Source organism: Carettochelys insculpta, chromosome 14 (genome assembly GCF_033958435.1).
Source record: "Carettochelys insculpta isolate YL-2023 chromosome 14, ASM3395843v1, whole genome shotgun sequence".
Classification (NCBI taxonomy): Eukaryota; Metazoa; Chordata; order Testudines; family Carettochelyidae; genus Carettochelys; species Carettochelys insculpta.
Window position 1 is genome coordinate 6342651 of NC_134150.1, and position 24761 is coordinate 6367411.

The 24761-nt window shown below is 41.3% G+C and overlaps 1 protein-coding gene across 3 annotated transcripts in view; it reads left to right on the plus strand.

Annotated features, from left to right (window-relative positions):
* Window positions 1–24761, plus strand: part of PHAF1 (phagophore assembly factor 1) — a 57343-nt gene that overhangs the window by 16199 nt on the left and 16383 nt on the right. For all 3 annotated transcript variants that reach the window (XM_075008854.1, XM_075008852.1, XM_075008853.1), the window contains exons 3-9: window positions 735–817; window positions 5962–6045; window positions 9293–9336; window positions 10354–10433; window positions 14334–14428; window positions 17760–17857; window positions 20133–20245. In XM_075008854.1, the coding sequence (XP_074864955.1) occupies window positions 735–817; window positions 5962–6045; window positions 9293–9336; window positions 10354–10433; window positions 14334–14428; window positions 17760–17857; window positions 20133–20245 (597 nt within the window). The remainder of the gene's footprint in view (window positions 1–734; window positions 818–5961; window positions 6046–9292; window positions 9337–10353; window positions 10434–14333; window positions 14429–17759; window positions 17858–20132; window positions 20246–24761) is intronic.

Genomic DNA, 24761 nt, shown 5'->3' on the forward strand with positions numbered 1-24761 from the left:
GTAGCAATCAATTACATTTCTATATGGGTTTGTTAGCTTTTTTTAGCTGCCAAATTGAGATGTGGAAACCAGAAATACGTACAACTTGTTTGCACATAATCCCATTTTATTTAAAGATACAACAAAGGTTTAGGCCGTGTTGCTAAAGAGTTGCTGACACTGCACTGTCCTCTGGTTAGAATTGTCTATGTAACATAGGTGCCCAGTGCAAGAGATTATGTAGTTTAAAATCTATAATTAGCTTTGTTAGAAATTGAAAAGCAGCAGGCTCTTACCATTAGACCAAATACTCCTACTAATTTGCAAGCCTTACTTGACTCTGCAAAAGAAATAGTTTTAGAAATAGTGGTATATAATGGGCTAGCCCCTTGACACATTATTAGAGAATTAAATTCACCAGTGTAGGTGATTCAAATAGAAAACTGCTGTATACAAGTAAAAAAAACCCATGGATTCTTTCTGCATGAACTTTGGCTTTTTATTTTGCCTTTGTTGGAGAGTGTGTATGTAAAATAACTTTGTTTCTTGGGGGATAAGCACAGACCTTGCTGTTCCAGAAAGATGGCTGAGTGCTGAGGTCACAAGTGGATTAGGCTTTTGTTGTTTGCATATCCTTACGATGCAGCTCATTTAATTTATTCAGTGAGCCAGTTCTACCTCACCTTTAACCTGTTGGCCAAATATTATTGTCTTTGTGGACAAATTAAAGAAATACTGTATGTGTTTATTTGCAGGAATGCCATTGGCTCAAGCTGTAGCAATTCTTCAGAAACACTGTCGTATTATCAAAAACGTCCAGGTTCTCTACAGTGAGCAGGTGAGTAGAAAACAACTGGGCCAGGCTGTTAAAGTAATATTTCTGTGATAATTAAACAGTAAGCTATGAAGATGTTTTGATGTTGTGTATGACTCAGCCATGTGCTACGTCTCTTGCTTAATATCACTCATCCTGAAATGTGTGGATTGGGAAAGTGGCTAGTTAAATATCATGGGAGATTTTCAAATAACTCTTTTGAGGAGCGTAATCAATATATTTTGTCAGCTCCTGGGACTTGTTTCTAAGGCATGATACCGCTATAGTTTGGAATTTTCAGGCACCATCATTCTTTGGTGAACTCTTACTTTTTAATGTTGACATGTTTTTGTAGGGTTGGAAATGAGGTGTGGAGAAAGGAGAGTTTATTGCTAAGGTTGCTGTATTGCATAGTTCTGACTCTTGATAGAGAAAAGGATTTAAACAAGTAACTTCTGTTTGAAACTGGGTTTGATTTTTATACTATAAAAAGGGACTTCTGCAGCTCTGCTCTTTAAATAACTGAGCAGTGATCTTCCAGTCTTTTTGCATTATTTCTGTCAAGTATTGAAGTATTTTTTGAGGGCAAGATGCTTCTCATTTTCTCCATTAATGTCTAATCTGATGCAGTGATGATGCTGAGCCTCTTAGAAATGCTGCTTCTGTTCTTCTGAGCATCTGTGGTTGTGCTGCGTGCTTGCAAAAGCAGATGCAGTAATTTAAACTGCCAAGATGTCTTCAATATGCTTTTGCACAATTTAAATATTAGCTTATGTTTGGCTTTTGCTATTCCTCCTGCTTAGCATGCTCTAGTGTGCTACAGGCAACATGTTTTAAGCAGATATTCTAAAATACATTTTTGAACTTCTCTAGTTTTCTGGGGGAGTGTGGGGAAGGGAGATGAAAAAATATAACGAGTTGTCTGTTCTCAGTTGCAAAACGAGGTTGTAATTTGACCTGTTTTTAGGAGAGCCCAGCAACCTGTGGCAGCCTTGCAGGACTAGAGCAAACCCCTGTCCACGGGATGGATGGCAGCTCCAGCCCCTACCTGTTAACCATTAACATCCCTAATACTAAGCACTTACATAGTTAAGCCTCAGCCCTGCAACAGGTTGCTTGTGGGCCCAACCTTGTCCTGGGGAAGATCCTCGTTAATGTCATGGATTCTTGGCGGCAGGGATCTGGTGGTGCAAATTACTTGGTTTAAGGGTCTTAATGAAGTGTCTGTATGTTGTGTGGTCAAAAAGAGTTATGCTCATATGCCTTAATTTAAACATTGAAAATAACTCATCTTTCCTAGGGTGTTTTTCAAAACATACTTTTAAACAATAGGACATAATAGCGTAAAATATTTGAGAATCTAGACTATTATCCTGATGCAGCAAATGCGGTTTATTTCTTTAAAAACTTATCTAAAAAGACTTCTCAAATTCAGCCAGCTCATGTTATGGCTCTGGTCCTAACATATATCGAAATATGTCAGGAAAGCTTTATGAACCTGTCTACAACAGTAAATTGAAGACACAGCTTAATTCTGGGATTTTATTGCTCGTGAATTTTGGTCTGTGGATATTGAATATATTTATTTCTAAACTGTCAGCAGGAGCCGGACTCCTAACTTCAATTTGTGTTTTTACAAATCTCCCTCTCCATCTTATACCATCAGAATGTATTACAACCATGGGCAACCTAGGTTAGTGAGTGGGCTGCATGAGTGGCCCTCCCTTCATCTCAGTGGGCTGCAGAACTGTTTAAACCAAGATGTTCTATCTCAGGTAGGGTAGTTTTTGCAAGATGTGTCAACTGAATTGTAGCAGTGTTTTGATTGGATGCTGAGGGAGCACCTGGCTCTTACAGGAAATGCGTGCAATCCTCACGCACTGCATTTTACATTCTGCCACTTTAGTAATACCGTTAGGAAAAAGAACAACATGGGCAGAAATAAGTCATATCTGGAAACCCTATGTATGAGCAACAGTAAACAAAATGTCTGGCGTGTTACACAGACACCCTTCCCCCACACCCAATGGGTCTCAGGTTGCCCATCAATGATGTCATAATACCTTCCATTTTCCATAGACTTACGTGAGTGATATAATCCCCTCCTTTTGGGAAAGGTTAACCCCAACCACTTCCTGGCATTTTCTGCCATACTTGAAGTTTCACTTTGAGTACTAAAAAGTCATATTAATTTAAGTTGTGTCCCCACCTGTCTTTGTGCTGGCCCCAAAATCTTCCATAAGGGAATATGAGACGCAGGCTGTGGTAATTATCAAGACTTCTTTCAGACCTTGGGTTTGCCTCTTTAATAATATTTTCATTGTTGACAGTAATCCCGAATTAAATTTATGAACATCTGGCCTAAAATCTTCTAACAAATTTGCTTCATTTCCTGGGTATGAATTACTGAAATCTGTAAAATGCAGATCCTGTCACATACATTCAGAAACATATTCATCATAACACAATGGATGTTCTTAACTTAGATGAATTTAGAGATTGCATACTTCTAAACCATCAGACAGGACTGAAAGTGCCAGCAGTAGAGCCTTTCTCTCTCAATGTATAGCATGCTGAAGTATCTCCCAGTTCTAGACGACATTGCATATTGCATGCTTCCTTTCTTCCAGCTACCTTATTGCTTGGATAGTGCTTTACAGGTTTTTGAAAGGGTGGATGTAATACTAGGGAGAGGAAGAATGTTTACTGGGGGAGTTTCTGATGGTTTTCCCAAGTCTGTTTCTGTCCCTCTTACAATAAAGTACAGTAATCCCTCGAAATGCACGAGTTCGAGTTGCACTTAACTTGCATGAACGTGTGTTAAGTGCAACTCAAAATCTGGCTCTCCCTGGCTCAATACCCTCACCCCCTGGCATGGCCTTGGCTCAGCACCCCCACCCCACCAGCGTGGGCTTCGGCTCACTACTCCCCCCACCCCACCCGGACTCCAGCTCACTTCTCCCCCACTGTGTGGGCTACGGCTCAACCCCCTGCAGGGGCACATGGCCCTGGCTCAACTCTACCCTCCCATCCACCCTGCATTCCTAACCTGCCCCAGGCTTAACCCTCTCCAGCCCTCTCCCATGGCCCCAACCCATTGCCAGGCTTATCCCTTGCCAAGTCCCCCCCTCCCCCCCGCAACCACAGGACGTATCTTTCAAAATTTGCTCCAGGTGCTCCTGCTGCTTCCCCAGCTGTAGAACGTGCATTCCACCGGGGAAAAATACCACCCCTGACTTACACGGAATTTGAGTTGTGTGTGGGAACACAACCCTCGCATAACTCAAGATGCTACTGTGTTTTCCAGTTAAAGGGGCACTGCCAATTGATTACAGATCCCAACATGTACCTTTTGTAAAGGAAAATTAATCCTATATGGCATTCCTGGTAAGCATTTTTGTATATTCTTTGATTAGCAGTTAAAACGGATCATGGGGAAAATATACAGTACATGTACATTTTGAACCCTGTTTGATCTAACTACAAAATAATTACGGCGTAAACTGCATTTATTTTGCAACTTTGACTTTATTTAAAAAATAGATTAGATAGAAGAAGGGATTTAAAATCACCCAAGTCTGAGGTCCAGGATTAGCTCTCTTCAGTTATGGATCTGTGGCGGTTTTCAGGTTAGTTTACAAGATACCAGAAAGGGGTAGCAATGAAAGTGATATATCACTAAAGAGTTATGCCTCTGTTTTTCAATGGGATAAAGCACCTATCCTGAGTTTTTCATGAGAAATCTGTCTTTAAAACTATGAAATTCTGATGTATAGAAAACCTTTTTTATCCTGTACAAAAATAGCACAGGTTGCACCTCCTAAAACCAGCACTCTGTGGTCTGGCAACATCTCTCGTCCAGCAGGACCAAGGATGTTCTTGGAGTAGAGAGCTGGGGCAGGAGGGCATCCAGCTAGCAGCACAGTGGGGGACAGGGGAAGAACACTGGCTTCTGCCAGCAGCTACAGGTAGGGGGGAAACGGTGGGACCAGAGTGCCAGCTTCCCTTGGCAGCCTTGGGCGGGGAGCAGGGCCAGAGGACTGGCAGGGTAGCCAGGGACTGGGGGCTTTAACCTCCCATGGCTGAGCAAAACCTCTTATTCTGTACCACTGAGATCCTGAGGGTGCTGGGAGCAGCAGCCTGTACTAATTTCTCTCACCTGGAGATATGTACAGTTGGCTTATTTTAATTATGGAATCTGACTTAAAATCATAGATATGTTTTGGATATAGTTCTGCTGCCATAAGAGTGTTTTCATGTTAGGTAAACTTTTCACTATATTGTCCACACATCTGAGCTCTTCCAACGGGGCAGGATTCACAAGACTTGTGGTGCTGGGCATTATCCCGGGTTGTGAATTCTGGAGTTGACTGCTTTGCCTACCTACCAAGTTTTCCACCTTCAGGGAGATGTTTGAAAGGTGATTTTCTTTGTTTGTACATGTGCACATGGGGATCAGGAGGATGTCATCAGACTGGCTGTGGAAAAGGCGAGTTACTGACTATGGACTATGTTGACAGTAGGGAACTGCTATCAAAACACGCCACTGAAAATTGACAGTCTTAAAAGTCTGAACAAAATTCATTCACTTCAGTGGGCTTTTGCTTAGGCCTCTAGTTGTTATGAATCACAGTAACTAAGGAAACCTGAATTTGCAGCATAAAAATCTGAAATATTCCATTTTGAGCCTTATCCGCATTGGTTATGATATTTTTTGGTATTTGATATGTATGCCACTTTATGTATAATGTATGATCATTACTCTTCAGTTTTCTCTTCTTAGAATGGGCCTACCAGTGCTGAGAGTAACCAGCTGTCCTACACAGTGTTCCACTGGTTCACTCTAAAACTGAAATGTCAGTTTCAGTTGTCCTTTCTCCATATATAAAAGCAACAAGAAAACTGTATTCCTACTTGGTTATGAGTTCACGTGAGGTGTGAACTTACCATCAACACTTTTGTTTCATGAAATAGGAAAGCTGAAGGAGGCTAGTTAAATGTACTTTGGTTTAGACATACGCATAGAGCGAAACGGTTGCTTGTTCATGCCGATGGAACCAACCACTTGGGAAATATATATGTATATATTGCTTTTTATTTAGGAGGTAAGACTCAGCTTTTCATCTGAAGGATTCTTCATTAACCCAACTTCTCTTTTTGTTTTGCAGTCTCCTCTCAGCCATGACCTCATCCTTAACTTGACTCAGGACGGAATCAAACTGCTGTTTGATGCTTTCAATCAGAGACTTAAGGTAAAACAAACTATTAAAAAAAAAAAGTAACTGGGATAGTGACCTATTCTTACACTTAAGCTAACAAATCCTCTTTATTTTTATGTACTGTTCAGATGCCCCCTCTAGCACGCTTGTGGTACAAGACTACCCCTGTGCTTCAAGCTATTTGTGAATAAAGATTACCTTAACATTTTGAAATCCATTGGGCATTGTCAAGACTGCCAGTGATTGAAATGTGACCTGTCTGGCCCACTTTATCCCAAACTGGGTCATATGCTAAAAATGGCTAAGATCAGAGCCTGTGTGATTTCAGTATGGGTGGTGGTTGGGTTTTTTCCATTTGTCTTTTTATTCTTTGCTTCTGTTCTATCAATATAAACATTTAATCATCTCCCCCGCCCCGTCCTTCTTGCTTGCAGCTGAACAAAGTTCATGGTGTATTAATGTAGCCACTGGGCATCTGTACTCATATGGCCTCTGAGAAGGCCAAATTCAAATAAACAGGTGCTCTTCCATGGATTTCAGTTTGCACTGGATTGGCATTCATGCCAAGGACTGAGATCATGAGAGATACTGCAGGGAGCAGTATTGAGCTGAAGTGACACTGAACAAGGGAGGTGCCTCTCCCATGAATGCTTTGCAGTTTTGTCAGAAATAGAAAATGCTGGTATACATGATTCAGTCACGCAAGTGGACAGGAAGTATACATGTGGGACTCTGTAGAGATTTGATTAGGATACTATAAAACAAAAAAGCTTTCTCAAATACAACATCTAACTAGAGGCAACTGAATCACTTGTCTGTTAGTTGTGGGATACTGAGTCTTTCGCTACTAAGTCACCAGTTCAAGTTCTGGACCAAAGTCTCATCAACAGTCAATGTAGTCCATTCAGTAGTCTGTTGAGACAACTTAATGAAACCCCACTACATGCTGTTTCTAGTGGACAAATTTAAGTATAACAGAAAACCCTTATCTGTAAGGCATGGATAAGCACGCTACTTGGCATCACCTGTATAAAAGAGTACTGATGAAGGGTGATATATGGAACCTTGCTTTTTCTACCCAAGGCTGTACCTTTTCTGGCTATAGCAGTGTTTCCCAAAGTGTGACTGTGGCCCACTTTGAGAAAGTCCCTAGTAGGCCCACACCCCTTTGTTTATTTAAAGGGTCCATAACCATGGGACCTTGCAGCTCTTATTGGCTCCAGTTCACCATTTCCAGCCAAGGGGGGTGGTGGGAAGCTGTCATTTCCTGTTGCCTGGCAAATTTTATACACCCTTTAAAGTATTAAATATAAAATCTGTAAATGTTCTGAAATTCTTTTAATACTGGATTATGGTAAAATATTTAAACTACTGATCTTTTTCATGGTGGGGTGGTCAGTTTCCTGGGTCCCACAATTTTAGGGGGGAGCTGGGAACCAAATAGCAGCCTGGTTCCTGTCTTCCCTGGGCTTGCTGGAGCTGGGAAACTGATCACCCCACCAAAGCTGGTCAGTTTCCTGGCTCCCACCAGCCGTTGGGAGACAGGAACAAGGCTGCTGCCCCCTCTTCCCAACACTTTCAGGACCCAGGAGACTGACCAGCACATGGCTGGTTCCCAGCTCCTCTGTACTGGCGGGACCCAGGAAACTGATCAGTTTCCCAAGTCCCACTAATGGCGGGGAGGTGGGAACCAAGTGGCGAGATCCAGGAAAAGGACTGGCCACGTGCTGATCAGTTTCCTGGGTCCCGCTAGCAGCAGGGGTCAGTTTCTCGGCTCCTGCAGCCGCCTGGTTCCCCTTTCTCCCAACTTAAGCAAAATTTGAGTAATGCAGGGGTTGCAAGGAACGCGAGCATCCCGCACGTAACTCAAGGGTGTACTGTACCATTAAACTTGAAGTACTTACCCTAGATGGTGGTGATTTGTAATTTTAATGTACATTATAATAGTCTATATAGAGATCTTTGCAACACCAGTTACTAAAACAAGATTTCCTTCTTGGTTGGTGACATTCAGATTAATTGAAAACCCTATTTGTTCAGTTAATATGCAGCATATTAGAGTTTTTAAAAGTCTCACTAAACTACTTATCAAAACAAAAAGCAGTCAAGTAGCACTTTAAAGACTAGTAAAATAATTTATTAGGTGAGCTTTTGTGGGACAGACCTACTTCTTCAGACCATAGCCATACCAGAACAGACTCAATATTTAAGGCACAGGGAACCAAAAACAGTAATCAAGGAGGACAAATCAGAAAAAAATGATCAAGGTGAGCAAATCAGAGGGTGGGGGGGTGAGGGGGAAGGTCAAGAGTTAGATTAAGCCAAGTATGCAGACAAGCCCCTGTACTTGGCTTAATCTAATTCTTGACCTTCCCCCCCCACCCCACCCCTCCACTCTCTGATTTGCTCACCTTGATCATTTTTTTTCTGATTTGTCCTCCTTGATTGCTGTTTTTGGTTCCCTGTGCCTTAAATATTGAGTCTGTTCTGGTCTGGCTATGGTCTGAAGAAGTGGGCCTGTCCCACGAAAGCTCACCTTATAAATTATTTTGCTCGTCTTTAAAGTGCTACTTGACTGCTTTTTGTTTTGATAGTATATAGACTAGCATGGCTCCCTCTCTGTTACTATTCAAACTACTTAGGATTGAAGATTTTCCTGAGGATTCTTCTTTATCCTTCATGACCTGTAGCATCTAGCCATTTTCATTAAGAGACCATCTCCTTTTGGTAACCGTTTAGTGCCATTTTCATTAGAGATTGCTCAAGAGGAGTTGCTCTGCAGCTACTACTGTAGCCCTCAATCTGCCAAAACGATCCATTCGTGCAGCCCGTCATTGAAGTTAGCAGGTTCTATGCAGATGCAAGGATCCAGCTTTCCAGAGTCAGTTACAGGCTTGGAGGGTTTTTGGTATTTGTTTTAGAAGTATGATAAGATCAGAAAATCAAGACTCACTGATCTTGATTCATTTGCAATGTTGTTGTAACTATCTTTGTCCCAAAATATTAGAGAAATGAGGTGGGTGAGGTATGTTTTATTGGACCAGCTTCAGATCCTGAAGAACTCAGTGTAGCTTGAATCTTGTCTCATTCACCAGAAGTTGGTCCTCACCCACCTTGTGTGTCTGATCTGTCTTGATGTTGTTAAAACCAAACAAGTTTCCATTTGAGAAGGGAAAAAAGTTATTACCGCAAGTTAACTTTGGTCAGTAGTCTGCCCCTAAATATCCTATTTCAGATTTCTGTGAAACTGCAATAATTTTTCTTGTTTTCTGTCTTTCAGGTGATTGAAGTTTATGACTTGACTAAAGTGAAGTTAAAATATTGGTAAATAATTTAAGTTTACTGTATACCATTGAGCCGCACACACTGTTACTTACTACCTCTTTTTCGATCCAGTTGTTGTTATTGAACTGCACTGAATTTGCACCTCATTAACTTTTCTTGAGGAAAATACTTGAATAGTTTTCATCAAAAAATAATGCAGTCATTTAGAAGTAAAATTATAGATGATATTCTCACAGTATATCAAATTAAAGAACAATTTCAACAGAAATGACTTGTGAGTATGTTTTGAAAAGAAGTCTAACTGCTTAAGATTAGTAGGCATGATGTGTGATATTCTAATAGTGAAAACAAAATTCAGATAACCTTGCTAAGCATATTCCTTGTGTACATTATCAATCCTCTTTTTATGCTCTGTATTTATGGTGGTATTAAACATTTATATGTAGGCCCAAAGGTAAGCATGGACCTTTACAAACAGGGTTGTTTCCATCTGTCCCTCAGGAACCCTTAAGGCTGGGGAGAGAGAGGAAGGCTTACGCAAGACAATTGAGGTTTCATGTTTCACAAAGATGCACACTATGTGGGTTGCTTAGGGATATGCTAATTAGATGGAAGTTTGGGTGGTAAAGAGTGGTTGTGTTAGTGACTGGAAGAGATGTCCATTTTTCTGGAAACTGGCTTCTTTTCCTGGTTTTCATTTTTAATCTTGTGTGTTCCAGTTACTGATTGTTCTGCAAGTGTAAATGTGGTAGTAGGAAATTTTAATTAAATCAAATAAACATTATCCCACCTCCACATACAATAGAGTGTATGATATTATATCTAGATGCTTCTTTAGAAAGCCATACTTATCAAGGGCTAGTTGTTAGAGTGAAAAAAAGACCCTTGTAAAATATTTTAGTGGACTACTATTGAAATGGTTTATGTAAGCTGAATGCAGAATTTCTCCAATAAAATCAAAAGCATGTCTTAAATTTGTATCTATATTATTTTAAATAATGACCCAAATAAAAGTCTGCTCATTAATGATTCAGTGGCTTTCGTTTTCTTTTTCAGTGGAGTCCATTTTAACTCTCAGGCAATTGCTCCAACTATAGAACAGATTGATCAATCATTTGGAGCAACACATCCAGGAGGTAGGCTACAGTATTTTTGAGATCCTGACAAATAGATTTCATTTACTGGCCACCACCAAATGAAATTGATCTTCTGGTTAACATTGAGAATGATAAACTGGTCTAAAGAATATCTCTTGTACTTTTGTATTAGAAGCAGACAAACCCTTCTGATCTCAATTCAAATGAGTTCACTTGTTTTTCAGAGAGTTGTCACATTCTTATACTTGACAAGGTATTCCCGTTATATATACATTTGAATGGTGGCCTACTAAGTTTAACTAAAATAATGTCAAATGTTTTGTGGCTCAGTAATAGTATCTTCAGGTAACATTTGAACTCACAATAACAAGGAAATTCTGAGGTCTTTCCTTTAGTCTTGCCTAGTTTCGATGGAGAGAGAATTTTCTCAGGTCATGTCTATGCAAATGCTTACTGTGCAGCAAGCTGGAGCGAAAAGCTCTAACGCGGTGCATGAACTGTGTGGACCCTGTTGTTGTTTATTTTGTCATGCATCAGCAGGTTGTATGCTAGACACCTAACCTTTCAGCTAAGTGGATGTGGATGCACTGGAGAGGGTCCAGCAGAGGGCAACAAAAATTATTAGGGGGTTGGAGCGCATGACCTACAAGGAGAGGCTGAAGGATTTGGTCTTCTTTAAGTTTACAGAAGAGAAAAGTGAGGGGTGATTTGATAGCAGCCTTCAACTTCCTGAAAGGCGGGAGTGGGGGTAGGCTCTAAAAAGAATGAAGAGGAGCTGTTCTCAGTGGTAACGGATGGCAGGAGGAGGCACAAGGGTCTCAAGTTATAGAAGCGGAGGTGTAGGATGGACATTAGGAAAAACTAGTTCACCAGGAGAGTGGTGAAGCACTGGAATGCATTGCCTAGAGAGGTGGTGGAATCTCTATCCCAGGAGGTTTTTAAACCTCAGTTTGACAAAGTCCTATCTTGGATGATTTTGTCAGGGTTGATCCTGATTTAGGTAGGGGGTTGGATGCTGCAGTCCGCTTCTGAGATAACTTGTAGGGATTAATGGGTGTGGATGGCACTGCCATGTATTGGTGCCAGGGATTTAATTGGATAGAGACGCTGCAGTAATTGGACAGCAAATTGGAGTAGGTGAAAACTGGAAGAGTTGTAGCCTTTACACTGCAAATGTCCCTGATTTTTTGTCCATAAATCAAATTGCAACATTATATGAATACAGCTATTGGGAATGTTTGAGAGAAAAAGAGATCTCACAAGCCTACAAAGCCAGACCATGGATTATAAAAAATATTTACACAGCTGCAGAACTTTTGTCTAATAGCAAGTTGCAGTTTGTGTGGCTATGTAAATCTGCATTCAGGCTCTTCAAAAATGCAGCAAACGCATCTTGAGCTTGTGAAAAACCACATGCTAGTTGAGAAAAATCATGTACCAGCTTTGTTTAGTGCTAAAGATTGCTAAAGATCATCATCCAGTGACCCTAAATGCACTTTTGTGCCTATCTGAGCTCTTACCCAGTACAAAGTACGGCATTCTTGCTTATATTTAGATAATTTGTTTATTCACTGCATTTAAACTCCTTCCAGCTAATACCATGTGTTCCATTAGCAACCTGTTTAGCATGAATAAACATTTTATGACAAACCTTCTGAATGCATTAGTTGGCTTGGCTTTATCATGTAGAATAGTTGCATTAGTATTTTTCTGCTCTTTTTAACACAAAGTGAGCTAACATTTTTAATAGTACGTTCTTATTAAGCACTGCTACTGGCTGGGAAGCCACAGTTCTGCAGAAAAGGACCTGGGGTTGACAGTGGATGAGAAGTGGGATGTAAGCCAATAGTCTGCCATTCTATCCGAGAAAGCTAACAACAAACTGGGGTGCATTAGTTGGAGCATCGCTAGCAGATCTATTCCCATTTATTTGGCACTGATGAAACTGCAGCTGGAATATTACATCCAGTTCTGGGCCCCCCCATTACTCTCCAATATGGACACATTGGAGAGAGCCCAGTGGAGTGCGACAAATATTATTAGGGTTCCAAAGTACATGACTTGTGAGGAGAGGTTGATGGATTTGGGCTTCTTTAGGCTACAGAAGAGAAGACGATTTGATAGCAGCCTTCAAATACTTGAAGTGTAGTTCCAAAGAGGATTGAGAGAGGCTGTTCTCAGTGGTGATAGGTGACAGAACAAGGAGCAATGGTTTCAAGTTGTGGAGTGGGAGGTCTCGGTTGGATATCAGGAAAACTGTTTCACTAGAAGAATGGTGAAGCTTTGGAATGGGTTACCTTGGGAGGTGGTAGAATCTGTTTCCCTGGAGATCTTTAAGTCCCAGCTTGGCAAAGCCCTGTCTGGGATGATTCAGTTGGAATTGGTCTTGGTTTCAGCAGGGGGTTGGGATTGATGACAACCTGCAATCTCTTCCAACCTTATGATTCTATTATTATCACAACATTTGCATCTTTAATTTACTCCAAAATGCATATTGGTGGTTGGGGTAAACGTCACGGATGAAACTGGAACCTTTTGAAGAAAACAGGAATTTTGTCATTCAGTGTGTCAGGATTTCATCCTGTCTTTTCATCTTGCATTCGTCAGGGCTTGACTCTACCACCCTAACTCCTTTTTTATAGCACTTAATCATGCAAATGAATTGTTGATGTCACTTCATAGTCCAGGGGTCAGCCACCAAAATGGTAAAAAGAGCCATTTTTTTCAAATTTGGTAAAAATAATAATTCAAGAGCTGCAATGCATATGAATAATACCTTATTAGCAGTTAAATCAAAACACTAATACAGTATCATATCCCACAATGCAATGCATGTATTAAAGGGGGAATTATCCAGTGTTTCGAGATCATATATCATTTGCTATTTATATATGAGTTGTTAGTTGTTGGGCATTTAGACATTCACTGTTTTGTGAAAATAATCAGGAAGAGCTTTTTTTTGTTTTGGTTTTGGTTTTTTGTTTTTTTACTTTGTGGCTCCCAATGGTAGAATTGCAAATAAATCCTTAAAGAGCCGCATGCAGTGACAGAGCTACAGATTTCAGACCTCTGTCCTATCCTAAGCTCAATAAATAGGACTAATGTAACTCCTTCCCAGTGAAGGTAAGGACCGTGGAATTCGTCCCTTTATGAGGGAATGAAAAGTCATATTTGAATGTCGTCATCAATGGAAAATGAGCTCTTTATACCACTTACCATAGCCCTGTTCACATTGAAATGAAACTAATGCAAAGAAATGTGGCAGGTTTTTTTATTGTTATACACTGCTTTCGATCCTCTTAGCTCTGACCTATGCTTAATAAAACTGACGCAAGATTTTTTTCTAAGCTGCCTCTCAATGGCATATGCCCTGCAACCATAGGAACCTTCAGTGCCTTTTTTATATCGGTACAGTATACCAGCACCTTGGCAGCCATGTCCGCGAGATCCCTGGTTGGGTGAGGGATATCTCAACAGCCCCACAGAGGGGAGCTGGCTGGGGCACAGAGCCCCTCTGGCAGCCCCAGCTGGGGGACCAGGGGATCCTGGCAGCGTCGTGGCAGAGAGCCAGCTGAGTTACAAAAAAAAGCACTGGAAACTTTCTTCTTGTGATAGAGAGCATAATCTCACATGGAACCTCTTCCTTGCCATGGTTGCATTCACAGGATCTGGTGCTGACACTTGTGCCTGAAGCTGAGCAGCAAGGTTTGTGATACAAGCCTATTTAAGGTTGTTGTGTGTGAATTAAGTATACAGGGAATGTTGCTATTATATGCAACCTTAAAATTCCACATCACATTGAGGTGGTTTATTCTTGTCAGATATTTTGGTGAGTCAGGAGCGTGCAGAGAAACATCAGACTAAAGTGATGCAATGCTCTGCTAATCTGAATTAGAAGAATTACTGCCTGTTTCTATAATTTCATTATTTTTTTTCCAGTGTACAACTCAGCTGAACAACTCTTTCACCTCAATTTCAGAGGGCTGTCTTTCTCGTTTCAATTGGACTCGTGGGCTGAAACTCCAAAGTACGAGGTCAGGAATCATTTTGAGTTAAAAGATAATTATCTTCCTTTTTGGTTTTTGTCTTTGTAACCTTTGGAAAATATTACCTACAGTCTGCCTGGCTCGCAAGCAAAACAAACCCTTCATCTGGGTGAAATTTAAATCTTAAATTACTTTCTGACTCATTGTGCATAATCATTTCAGAGCCAAAGATCATGCTTAACTTTTCACAAAAGGGTATAGATGAAGGGTTTGCTTCCAAAACTAATAGTATTATTGCCATTATTGAGCAGAATCTCCTGTCTTCCTTCACAAATGTGAACACACAATTAATATCCAAAATGTTTCCGTTAAAGTCTTGCTTTTGCTTTAGTTAATTGCAAGTGATCTATAAATTCTGTTTAAATGTCTCTCAAAAATCTGTGCAACTAATTAGGATAGAGTGAATAGTAAAGTTCTTGAGCTGGGAGAGTCTGGAAGTCAAAAGAAGTGTGTTGTGCAATGTGCATTTCCTTATTCACTAAATATTTTGATAGGTTACTGATAGGATAATGATTAAGTGAGCCTAATCCTATATTCATTGAAGCCAGTGGCAAATATCACACTGACTTTACTGTGGCAATGCTAAAGGAGGCATAAGTGTAACTCATTTATGTGTTAATTGAAGTACCTCTGTTGTATGTGAGATTCATTCTCTTCTAAAAGCAATACATATTGTACAGTTTCTGATCCCATGACAAAAAATGGAAAGAAGCAGGAGGCATAAGTTAGTCAGTATAGGCTGTGTCCACGCTTGGCCAAAACTGCGAAATGGCCATGCAAATGGCCATTTTGAAGATTACTAATGAGGTGCTGAATTGAAATTCAGTGCCTCATTAGCACTAGGACTCTTCCGGTCGCGGCGCTTCGAAAGCACCACTTTCGAATGCACATGCCTCGGCGTGGCTATGCAGGGGCCCTTTTCGAAAGGACCCCGCACCTTTCAAAATCCCCTTATTCCCCTCCCCGGAGAGGAATAAGGGGATTTCAAAAGGTGCGGGGTCCTTTCGAAAAGGGCCCCCATGTAGCCTCACCGAGCCGTGAGCGTTCGAAAGCGGTGCTTTCAAAGCGCCGTGGCCGGAAGCGTCCTAATGCTAATGAGGCGCTGAATATTCAATGGCCATTTTGCATTTTTGGCCAAGTGTGGCCACAGCCATAGTGGCATATTTTCTCACTGGATCACCTAATTCCTAGATCACTAGACATTTAGAGGTTAAGAGCATTGCAAAGAAGCTTAATGACTTTTGTATGAGGCCTGGTCTGCATTAGGACATTAGTTTGAATGCAGCAGACTTAGATCATTTTTCTAAGCAATCAGTCCATACTACACGCGTCGTTCTGCCAACTTTAAGGGAGACTTTGGCGCTCCTGCTCCCAGAATCACTATTGGCATCTCCACCATCTTCAGTGGTGATTTTTCTGGTCTGGGAAGAGAGTTCCATTCAGCAGCTTTCCTGAACAGACCAGAGTTCCTACAAAAGGTGCCATGCACCTTTCCCAGCCATCCCATGTTGATTTCCACTAAGTGGCCGTTGTGACTCACCAACCCCTGTAAAACAATGGAGAGGAACCCATTGTGGTTTGTGCACTTTGTGACAAGGTTGTCTGGTGCCAGATACGGATGTGCATTCCACCTATGACCCCGACACTATTAGAGAATCCCATCGCGTCAAAACCGTCCACTATGTCCTACACAGTTCCCAGAGCCACTGTCCTTCATAGCGGAAGGGTGTTGATTTCGTTGGCTACCTGGATCACGACAGCCTCCGTTGTAGACTTGTCCACTCTGCACTGATTGCCCCTCACTGGTAGCTATCTGGTATTGCAAGTTTCCACAGAGCTATAGCCACACATTTCTGAACTGTCGGAGCAGGTCTCACTTTGGTATTGCTGTGCTTCAGGGCAGGGGAAAGCAATACCCAAAGTTCCATGAAAGTGGTCTTACGCATGCGGAAGTTTTGTAGCCACTACTGATCATCCCATACCTGCAGAACAATGCAGTCCCACCAGTCTGAGCTTGTTTCACGGCAGCAGAACCAGCACTCTGTAGTGTAAAAAGTATCGAGCACAGCCAGCACCTGCCCGTTCATCCTCTCCAGTGTTTCACACTTGTATATGTCTGTGTCCTCCTCAGAGTCTTAATTGCTCTGAAGGTTGCTTTAAGCTCTGCACATACCACAGCAGAATGCATGAGATGTTCACAGTACTTGTCACTACAGTTTGAAGTTGTATGGGTTCCATGCTAGCCTTGCAATGGCATCTGCATGGATATGGAAAAATAAAAACCGTTTTTGTCTTTGCTCCCTAAAGGGAGGGGGAGGAGATAAGTGCACTATGGGAAGCTGACAACATGCACCCGTGGCACTTCTTTGTCCTTTCAGCTACTGGGAACTTAACTAACAGTACCAGCAAGCAGCAGGAACTGTGGGATAGGTACCCACTCTGTGTTGCTGAGAAAGTTGAAGTGGTACGCCCTAATCGGGAGCCCCTCTGTCAACTTTATATGCCAACGTGGACATGCGCCCTTGACTTGCAAAATTGGGTGCTGCAAAATCAACCTTTGTAAAATTGACCTAATTTCCTTTTGTAGACATACACTCAGTAAGGCAATAGGGAGTCTAGGCAAAAGGTGTTCTTTCTAGATCACGAAGATAGTGTCAGTGAATAAGGTGTCAAAAAGCATGAAAACAACCTTATAGAGTAAATTGCAATACACTGCCAGGATCAGAGGGTATTCATCCAAGAGTTTGGAAGGATTGTAAAAATTGGCTGCCAGAGTTGCTTAATGCAAAATTTAAAAAAAAAAAAAAAAATCAGGTATTATATACCAGAAGCCTGGAGAATAGCCAATGTTGTGTCTATTTTTTACAGAGCTTCTAGGGAAGAACGTAATTATTGCAGACGGATGCATCTTATTTTAGAACAGGTTGACCCTCTCTAGTCTGGCACACTCTTGTACGGCAACATCTGTAATCCCGGCATGATTTTAGATAGTTGGATGACCACTTATCATGGGTGTGGGCAAGGTTCCCGTGGTCCCATAAATTTGTTTCCAGTCACCAGTCCTGGCTGTCAGTGTTCTCTGCTGGTATTTAGCTGTAATTTACCCCTAAATGTCTTCTGAGAGCCCAGTAGTCAGTGGAAGTGTTGGTAATGCTGCTAGACAATACTGACCTCCCACTGTCCAGCAAATTCTCTAGTTTGGCACTGGTCAGATCCTGAGGGTACCAGATTAGAGAGGTTCAACCTCCACAAGATTAGAGCAGCGTTATATTTTTGTTGTGCCGTATGCAATAGCCTGAATTTTTTCATATATCCACAGCCTAACTTTGCTCATGGCTTAGCTTCTCTGCAAATTCCCCATGGTGCAACTGTGAAACGTATGTACATCTACAGTGGAAACAGCCTGCAGGATACCAAGTATGTATAGCTGAACTGTCAAGGGATGTTAACCAATATCTGGGGTTTTTTTTCCCTCCTTCATGTATTTATTGTTTAGACTTGATGGAATGTCAAATGCATGAGAAATTCAGTGTCTGTTTCCATTTGTTCTTTTCTTTGGATGATGCCAAATACATCTGTTTGTGGTAATGCTCCTTCAGATATCTCTAGATATTGGACACAGAGCACATACTCGTGAATGAAATGGCAAAATTCTGATTTACTTACACTGGTGTGAATCTGGTGAAAATGCATTTAGATTAGTTGCACTAAGCTAAGCATGTGACTACATTGTGCTGCAATGCAGACTGTGAGGATGTGAATTCCAGAGTGCAAACAAGTATTGTACTTAACTGCCACACATCAGTGCTGTTGACATGGATTAAACACTGATGGGCAATTGAGAATAGTGGCCCTCCTGCATTTCAGTGGGCTGCAAGATTGATATCCAGTGGTTGGTAATCTACGGCCTTCAGGCTGCATGCAGCCCATTGGGGTTCTACCTACATCCTGTACATCCGCCTGCCTGCTTCCCCCATGCCTTTTCCGCACTGGGGCTTTGGAGCCCTGCACTTACTCCTCTTCCTCCCAGAATTTTCAGAGCACTGTGAATGGGCTGATTCAGGTTCCATCCTGGCTCGTTCCCAGTGCTTTTTATCTTAAGCTCAGAGGATAGGCCAGGTAGTGTGGAAGTTGATATTACATGTTCTCCAACGGTGACATTACCCATTCCAAGAGTGAGGAGACAAACTGTAATTTGGAAAAGCCACTGTACCTACCCAGCTTGAATGTACATTGATGCCCTCTGTTTAGGTAAGTCAAGTTGACTGGGGCATGGACCAGTATTTTTGGTCTGTGTTTGTATATTGTCTGTCCCAATGGAGCTTCAATTTCTGATTAAGGCCTGTAAACTCTACTGCAATACAAATATTAAAATTGCAATCTCTGTGCTTATTTAGCATATGAATGTTATGTCATATATGACTTATTTGCATTCCATTGATGCTCAGGGTATTTGCATGTCTAACTCCCCTGAGTATGAATGGGAGTTACTTGCAATCAGTCCTTGTCTTTTTTTTTCTGTCTAAATGAACTATTATCTTCAAATTTGACATGGCATTTAATAGCCCCATATAAACCAATATTATACTGTTACTGTTTCTTCAAGGTTCAATATTTTTGAAAGTATTTATTTTCCCTGGAGATTTCTAGACAAGATCAGAAATAAAGGGGTTTCTGTAAATTGTTACTTCATTGATAACATCATTTGTATTTCTGAAGAAAGTATTGTTATTTATGCCAGGAAAATACTAATGCACTGGTGGATTAATGAGTCGGAGAAAAGTATAAATTATAATGGAGCATGTGTATATGGACATTGTACTCCACTTTTGAAAACATTTCCTATATCCAGCTGTGGCGTGGTGGGGTTTAGTGCATGCATGTGTGCGCACGTTTAAAAGCCTTGCTGAGAAGTCATGTATTCACTCAGGCACAGAAAAACATCACATTATTGGAAAAAATTAACTTTAAGTACACATACTCTCCTGAATGTAAGTTGTATTCTTTATCTGCTATTGTTGCAATTAATTAGGTGAGTCTAACAAAGAGATTTTTAAAAGGAGAATTAGTGAGTGAACTGAGGAACAGATGGTGCAGCTTTTAAACTTGTTCAACATGTCCCTTTAAAATAATTGAGATGCTTTCATATTTAGAGGTGGTAACAAATGACAACATGATTCAGTTAAAATCCACAGACTAGGAGACACATTTTGTGATCTTAAAATAGACTTTGTTAGCTCATATCAGCAAACTACTGCAGAAGTCAGTAGACTTGGCCATCTGTCTTCAGAAATGGTTGACGACTGAAGTAGTAGGAATCCTCTAACTGAAGCGTGATTGGTGTTTGCCATATCATGTGTAAAAGCATTCACATTGCACCCAGATGTTTGTCCAGTTCTAGCAATAGCTGTGAATTAAGCATGTATAAGTGCATTATGGCCCTTATTTTCACAAGAAATACATTTGCAACCAAAAATTTTCAGAAACATCTTCTAGTGTAATATGAAAGTTGAGTGTCTCAGAAGTTACTTTAGCCCTTTCATTCTAGGCAAGTTAGATTCTCCCATGTCAGCATTCATATGCTTTACTCTTAATGTATTCTACTAGCGTCTGTCATTGGAGAGTTAGTGGAAAGTTCTGAGCTTAAGCATTTCCTGTGTTTGTTTTGTTATATCCCACCTAACTCTTCCAGGGCTCCCGTCATGCCCCTCAGCTGTTTCCTTGGTAACGTGTATGCTGAGAATGTTGATGTTCTGAGAGATGGAACTGGACCCTCAGGTTTACGGCTCCGCTTACTCACTGCAGGTATTTTTGAAAATGGATGATGTGCTGTCCTCACTTTTGGTCAGGAAAGGAGGGACAAACTTGAATGAAATAAGCTTAGCTCACTTAGAGTATTTTCATATGTGGTTTCAAAATGTTGTGCCCATCTTCTTTTAACCCTGGACCCCCTCTTTGAAATGGTATCTTGCTATTGCTGCACATCCACACCCATGGAAAAATCCCAGATGGCCATGGAAATGTTTTGTGAGTCCAAGTTCATGGAGTTTCTTGCTGGCAGTAGAATTTGGTTTTTTTCTGTGTATATGCCCAGAAAAATGAACAGTTGCTTTCTCTTATAAGAAAATCCCTTAAGAATAAACTCAGGTAGGTGTGATCTGTACCTTGTAATACCAGCAGCACACTGCACCACTGTCACTCCAAATACATTTCATTGTTAACTTACTCTGTGTGTGGAGGCTGTAAGTGACATCAGTTGATGAGGTCTTTGCCCCATGTTTCCTTGATGGCCGGACTTACAGAAGAAGGAGAAAAGTTTATTGCCTGCTAAGAAATGTCAATAGGTGACTGCTCCTTTACAGGGCTTCTGAAATCTTGTCAAAAACCTGTAGAGTTTATTTCAAATTCTTCTTTTGAGTAGCAAGGCCCATTTTCTGAGCCCATGTCAACACTATACGATAAAGCTGATCTTTAGGCTCGATTTTACAATGTCACTCTCTTCACACTGTTACGGTCGATTTTAGCGAGTGCTAAGGTTGATATTATTACTCTGTCCATGCGAGTCAGCCTAGTGCCAAGTTCAAATTTAAAACGTTGGATTAAGGCTACTGTGGACATGGCATTTATTTAAGTCGACCTCCTGAGGTGTCTCGTATGTATTCCGTAATGCACCATGGTTGTCCACTGTGGCTGCTTCCATCTCCGCTACTCTCCAGGTGCACAGGAAGTAGCTAGCAGGAAGCCTGCAAATTTGAATTCAGCAGCAGGGAGCCCAGGAAATTGAAGTGGGCACTTGGGCCCATTTTGAATTCATTTCTTTATGGGCAGCACGATGATCACATCTAACTATGGAAAAAATAGCTCCAGTACCAGGTGATGGCTTCTTCCCTGCACAGGACTTAGCAAGAGAGCCTGAGATTTTTTTTCAGGGCTGGCACAAGTCCCTACCCCACCGTACCACATGGTGGCTAGGCTGTGGGGGTCATGCTTGTATGAGAGGCTCGGAAACTTCTTTTCTTCAGTTCACATTTGTGCATGGGCAGCCCCTCCCTCCTCCACAGGCACCAGGAAGTCGGGGCTCTATCCACTGCCCAACTTCATCACATGGCTCGCCCCCGACATGCAGACTGTGCTTCCAGACAGCACCATGTCCTGGCTTGCGCACGGTGAAGGCTCCAGAGGTGTGATTTAGGGGGTTGGTTGTCACTGGGGGGAAGTCTCCCCCCACAGCAAAGATGTTTGGGGGCAAGTCTGGTTCCTGCACCATGCTACCAGGAGCCTTTTTGGGGCTGGATCGCCCCTCAAAAGGAACACAGGCCAGGGAGCTTGGTTTCTGCTATGTTTTCAGTGCGACAGCACACAACGAGGGGCTGGAAGAAAGCCCCTGAAGAGACCACGTCAGCTGGTCCCTCAGCTACAGCCTGCACCCATCAATGTATTTCAGGGGGCCAGCCCCCTCAGTCAATGATCTGTGGGGCTGGCCCCGTGCTGGAGAAAGCCCCTACAGGGACTATGTCAATTGGTCCCTCCGTGTCCACCCTCACCCTATAGAGTGAACCATCATACCAATAGCAAGCTTCAGAAAGTTGGCTCCCTTTCAAGAAAGCACTTTTTGTTGTCAGTGAACTGAATTGTTTCCATTATTATTTGCAGTTCAACCAGTGAATCTACAGCATGTGATTTTTAAACTGGTTTAACAGTTACTCCATAGCTTTCTTTCAACCAGTAACTCTCGGGAAACCCAGACGTGTTTAAGTGAGCACCCTTGCTTTTTTTCTTTTCATCTGCTTTTTGTAAAATCTTTGTTAAGTCAGTTACAAACACAAGAGATTTCAGTTAATTTGGTGATCATTGTTGATGCTTTCTTTCCAATGTTCATTTCTTTTGGCAAATTCCTTATCAAGTGTCTTCCTTAAGACAGGTCATACCATACTGTGGTTTCAAGGGGGTAAAAGTAGCTGAGGAACCAGTTGACATGGCATAGTCACCTGTGTGATCCCAGAGCACATACACTTTGTGGTTTCCTACTTTTCCTTCTTTCCTTCGGGAAAAATGGCCATTTGCTTTCCACAGGAGGGGAATGAGGGGAATGCAGCATGTGAAGGGGACATCACAATCCCACAACCACTAGCTGTGCATTTTTTTTCCCGTACTGCAGCAGAGAGAAAAACCCAGAATGCTTTGGGGCTGAGGGAACTGTGGGACAGGTTCCCACAATGCACTGTTGCAGCAGTTGATCTTTGGCAATTTAGTGTGGCAGCACTAATTCGATTTTGTGTGAAGGTGAGGATGCTCAAATTCAAATTTATAAAACCCAGCGTTACAAAATCAAATGTAATACATTCAAACTTATCTCAGTGTAAACATTGCCTCAGTGTTATGACTTTTTCAGATGTGGTCAGGTTGAGAAGATTCTCATATATTCCTAGAACACATAAGATAAAAAATCGGGGGGCGGGATAGCTTTAAAAATGAGGAGTAAGAAACACTGAATAAAAATGTAGCGGATTTCTTAAAGTTACTTTGCTTCTGTCTTTGCAGAGGAAGATAATGGAGAGCTGCCTAGGACAGGGATCATATATCCTGGTGTAGTAGGGAAGGAGTTAGCTATGTTATCCAGATAATATAAATGGTTTTGAAAAATTGGATACTTTTTAAGGTAGAGTGTCATGTCCAGATAACATACATGCTGAGATTTAAAGGAAATTGTTAGCAACAAATAAAGTCTTAATTTAAAATGTTATATTAGCTGTCACACTTCTGGAACTTGCAAAAGGACAAACTTGCCATGTATCATTCCCAGCTGAACCTAGTTCCTTCAGTTAATTCATTCCCCAACCTTCTAGCATTAGAGTTTCTATGTAAGTGAATTAACTTACAGTAACTCTTGCTGAAGAAATCAAACTTGGCTTGATTGGATCTCCATCTGTTGTAATGCTTATGAGGTACCATAGACCAGGAAGCAGCATCAGCTGGTCTTCTCTTGGCTCTCAGAAAAACTTTCTCAATTATGGGGAGAGCAACTGAATTCTCTATCAATTAAAAAATCACTTGGATTACCCTCTCAGCATTACATTTGAGACTTTTCTCTTAGAAACAAGGCATGTTTATCCTTGGCTTACATCTAGGGGTTCTCAAACTGGTGGTCAGGACCCCTCAGAGGGTCACAGAGGTATTAAATGAAGGGTTGTGAGCTGTCAGTCTCCACCCCAATCTCTGCTTTGGCTCTAACATTTAGAATGGTGTTCAATATATTTTTAAAGTGTTTTTAATTTATAAGGGAGGTCTTACTCAATAGGCTTGCTGGCTGAAAGGGGTCACCTTTACAAAAGTTTGAGAACCACTGCTTATATCACTCCCCATCCACTATCTAGACATAGAGATGATATGTCAAAATGGAGAAAAGTGTGGGTGTGTGAGAGGGGGCGAGAGAGAGATGTGTCAGCACTTTTGAAAAGCCCTGTTCAGTTGCACCCTCACACTTCTGAAGCCATGTTAGCTGGCCATGTTGTAGCTTAAACTCTCCATGAGGCCAGTGAAGACCTAGTCAAATAGCAAAACACTGTGTATAGCCTCTCTATCGGTTCAGCACCTTTTCACCTTAGTTAACTGATCTTTGGCAGCGAAGGGCTAGAACTTTAGGGAGTTTCTGGTCATGGAGACACTGGAAGTGTGGTACAATTAATCTTGCAATATACTTTTCCAGCAACCAGCTGAGTTAAAACTTTAATTCTGGTACATTGCACTTCAGTGTCCTCTAATATATAAATTTTCATTTCCTGATTTGCTAATCTGATTTTTGTTTGGTGGTGGTTTGTTTGTTTTGAGTTAAAGGTACTTTAGTTGAAAAATATACCTTAAATTGTAATGCATAGCCAGCAAAGTAGAGGAATGGGTCACTATATATAAGGTGACTCTTTTCATAACTTCAGTGGTTCAACCATATAGCTGTGATTCAGTGCACTTATTTAAAAAAGCATTGTGTATATACGAAGTTACTTATTGTGTCACTAGTAAAAGCTAGAAACTCTCTAAGATTGGTGAGAAAGCGCTATATATTTCTTAGTCTTAAAACAGTACCGATGAAAAATTTTTGTTTCAGAGGCCTTACTTGTTTGGCTGGTCAGATTACGCACTTTAACCTTTAAAACCACACTGATTCCAATATGCCTCCAGTAGTGCAGTTAACCCTCTTATGGACTTTGCTAACTGCTGTCATTTGTACTTGATACCAATTGATTAAATTTGAGACTGCAGTGCAAATAAGTTGAAAATGCATTTTGTAAAATGAGAAAAGCCATAGGGAAAAATTCATCTTAAT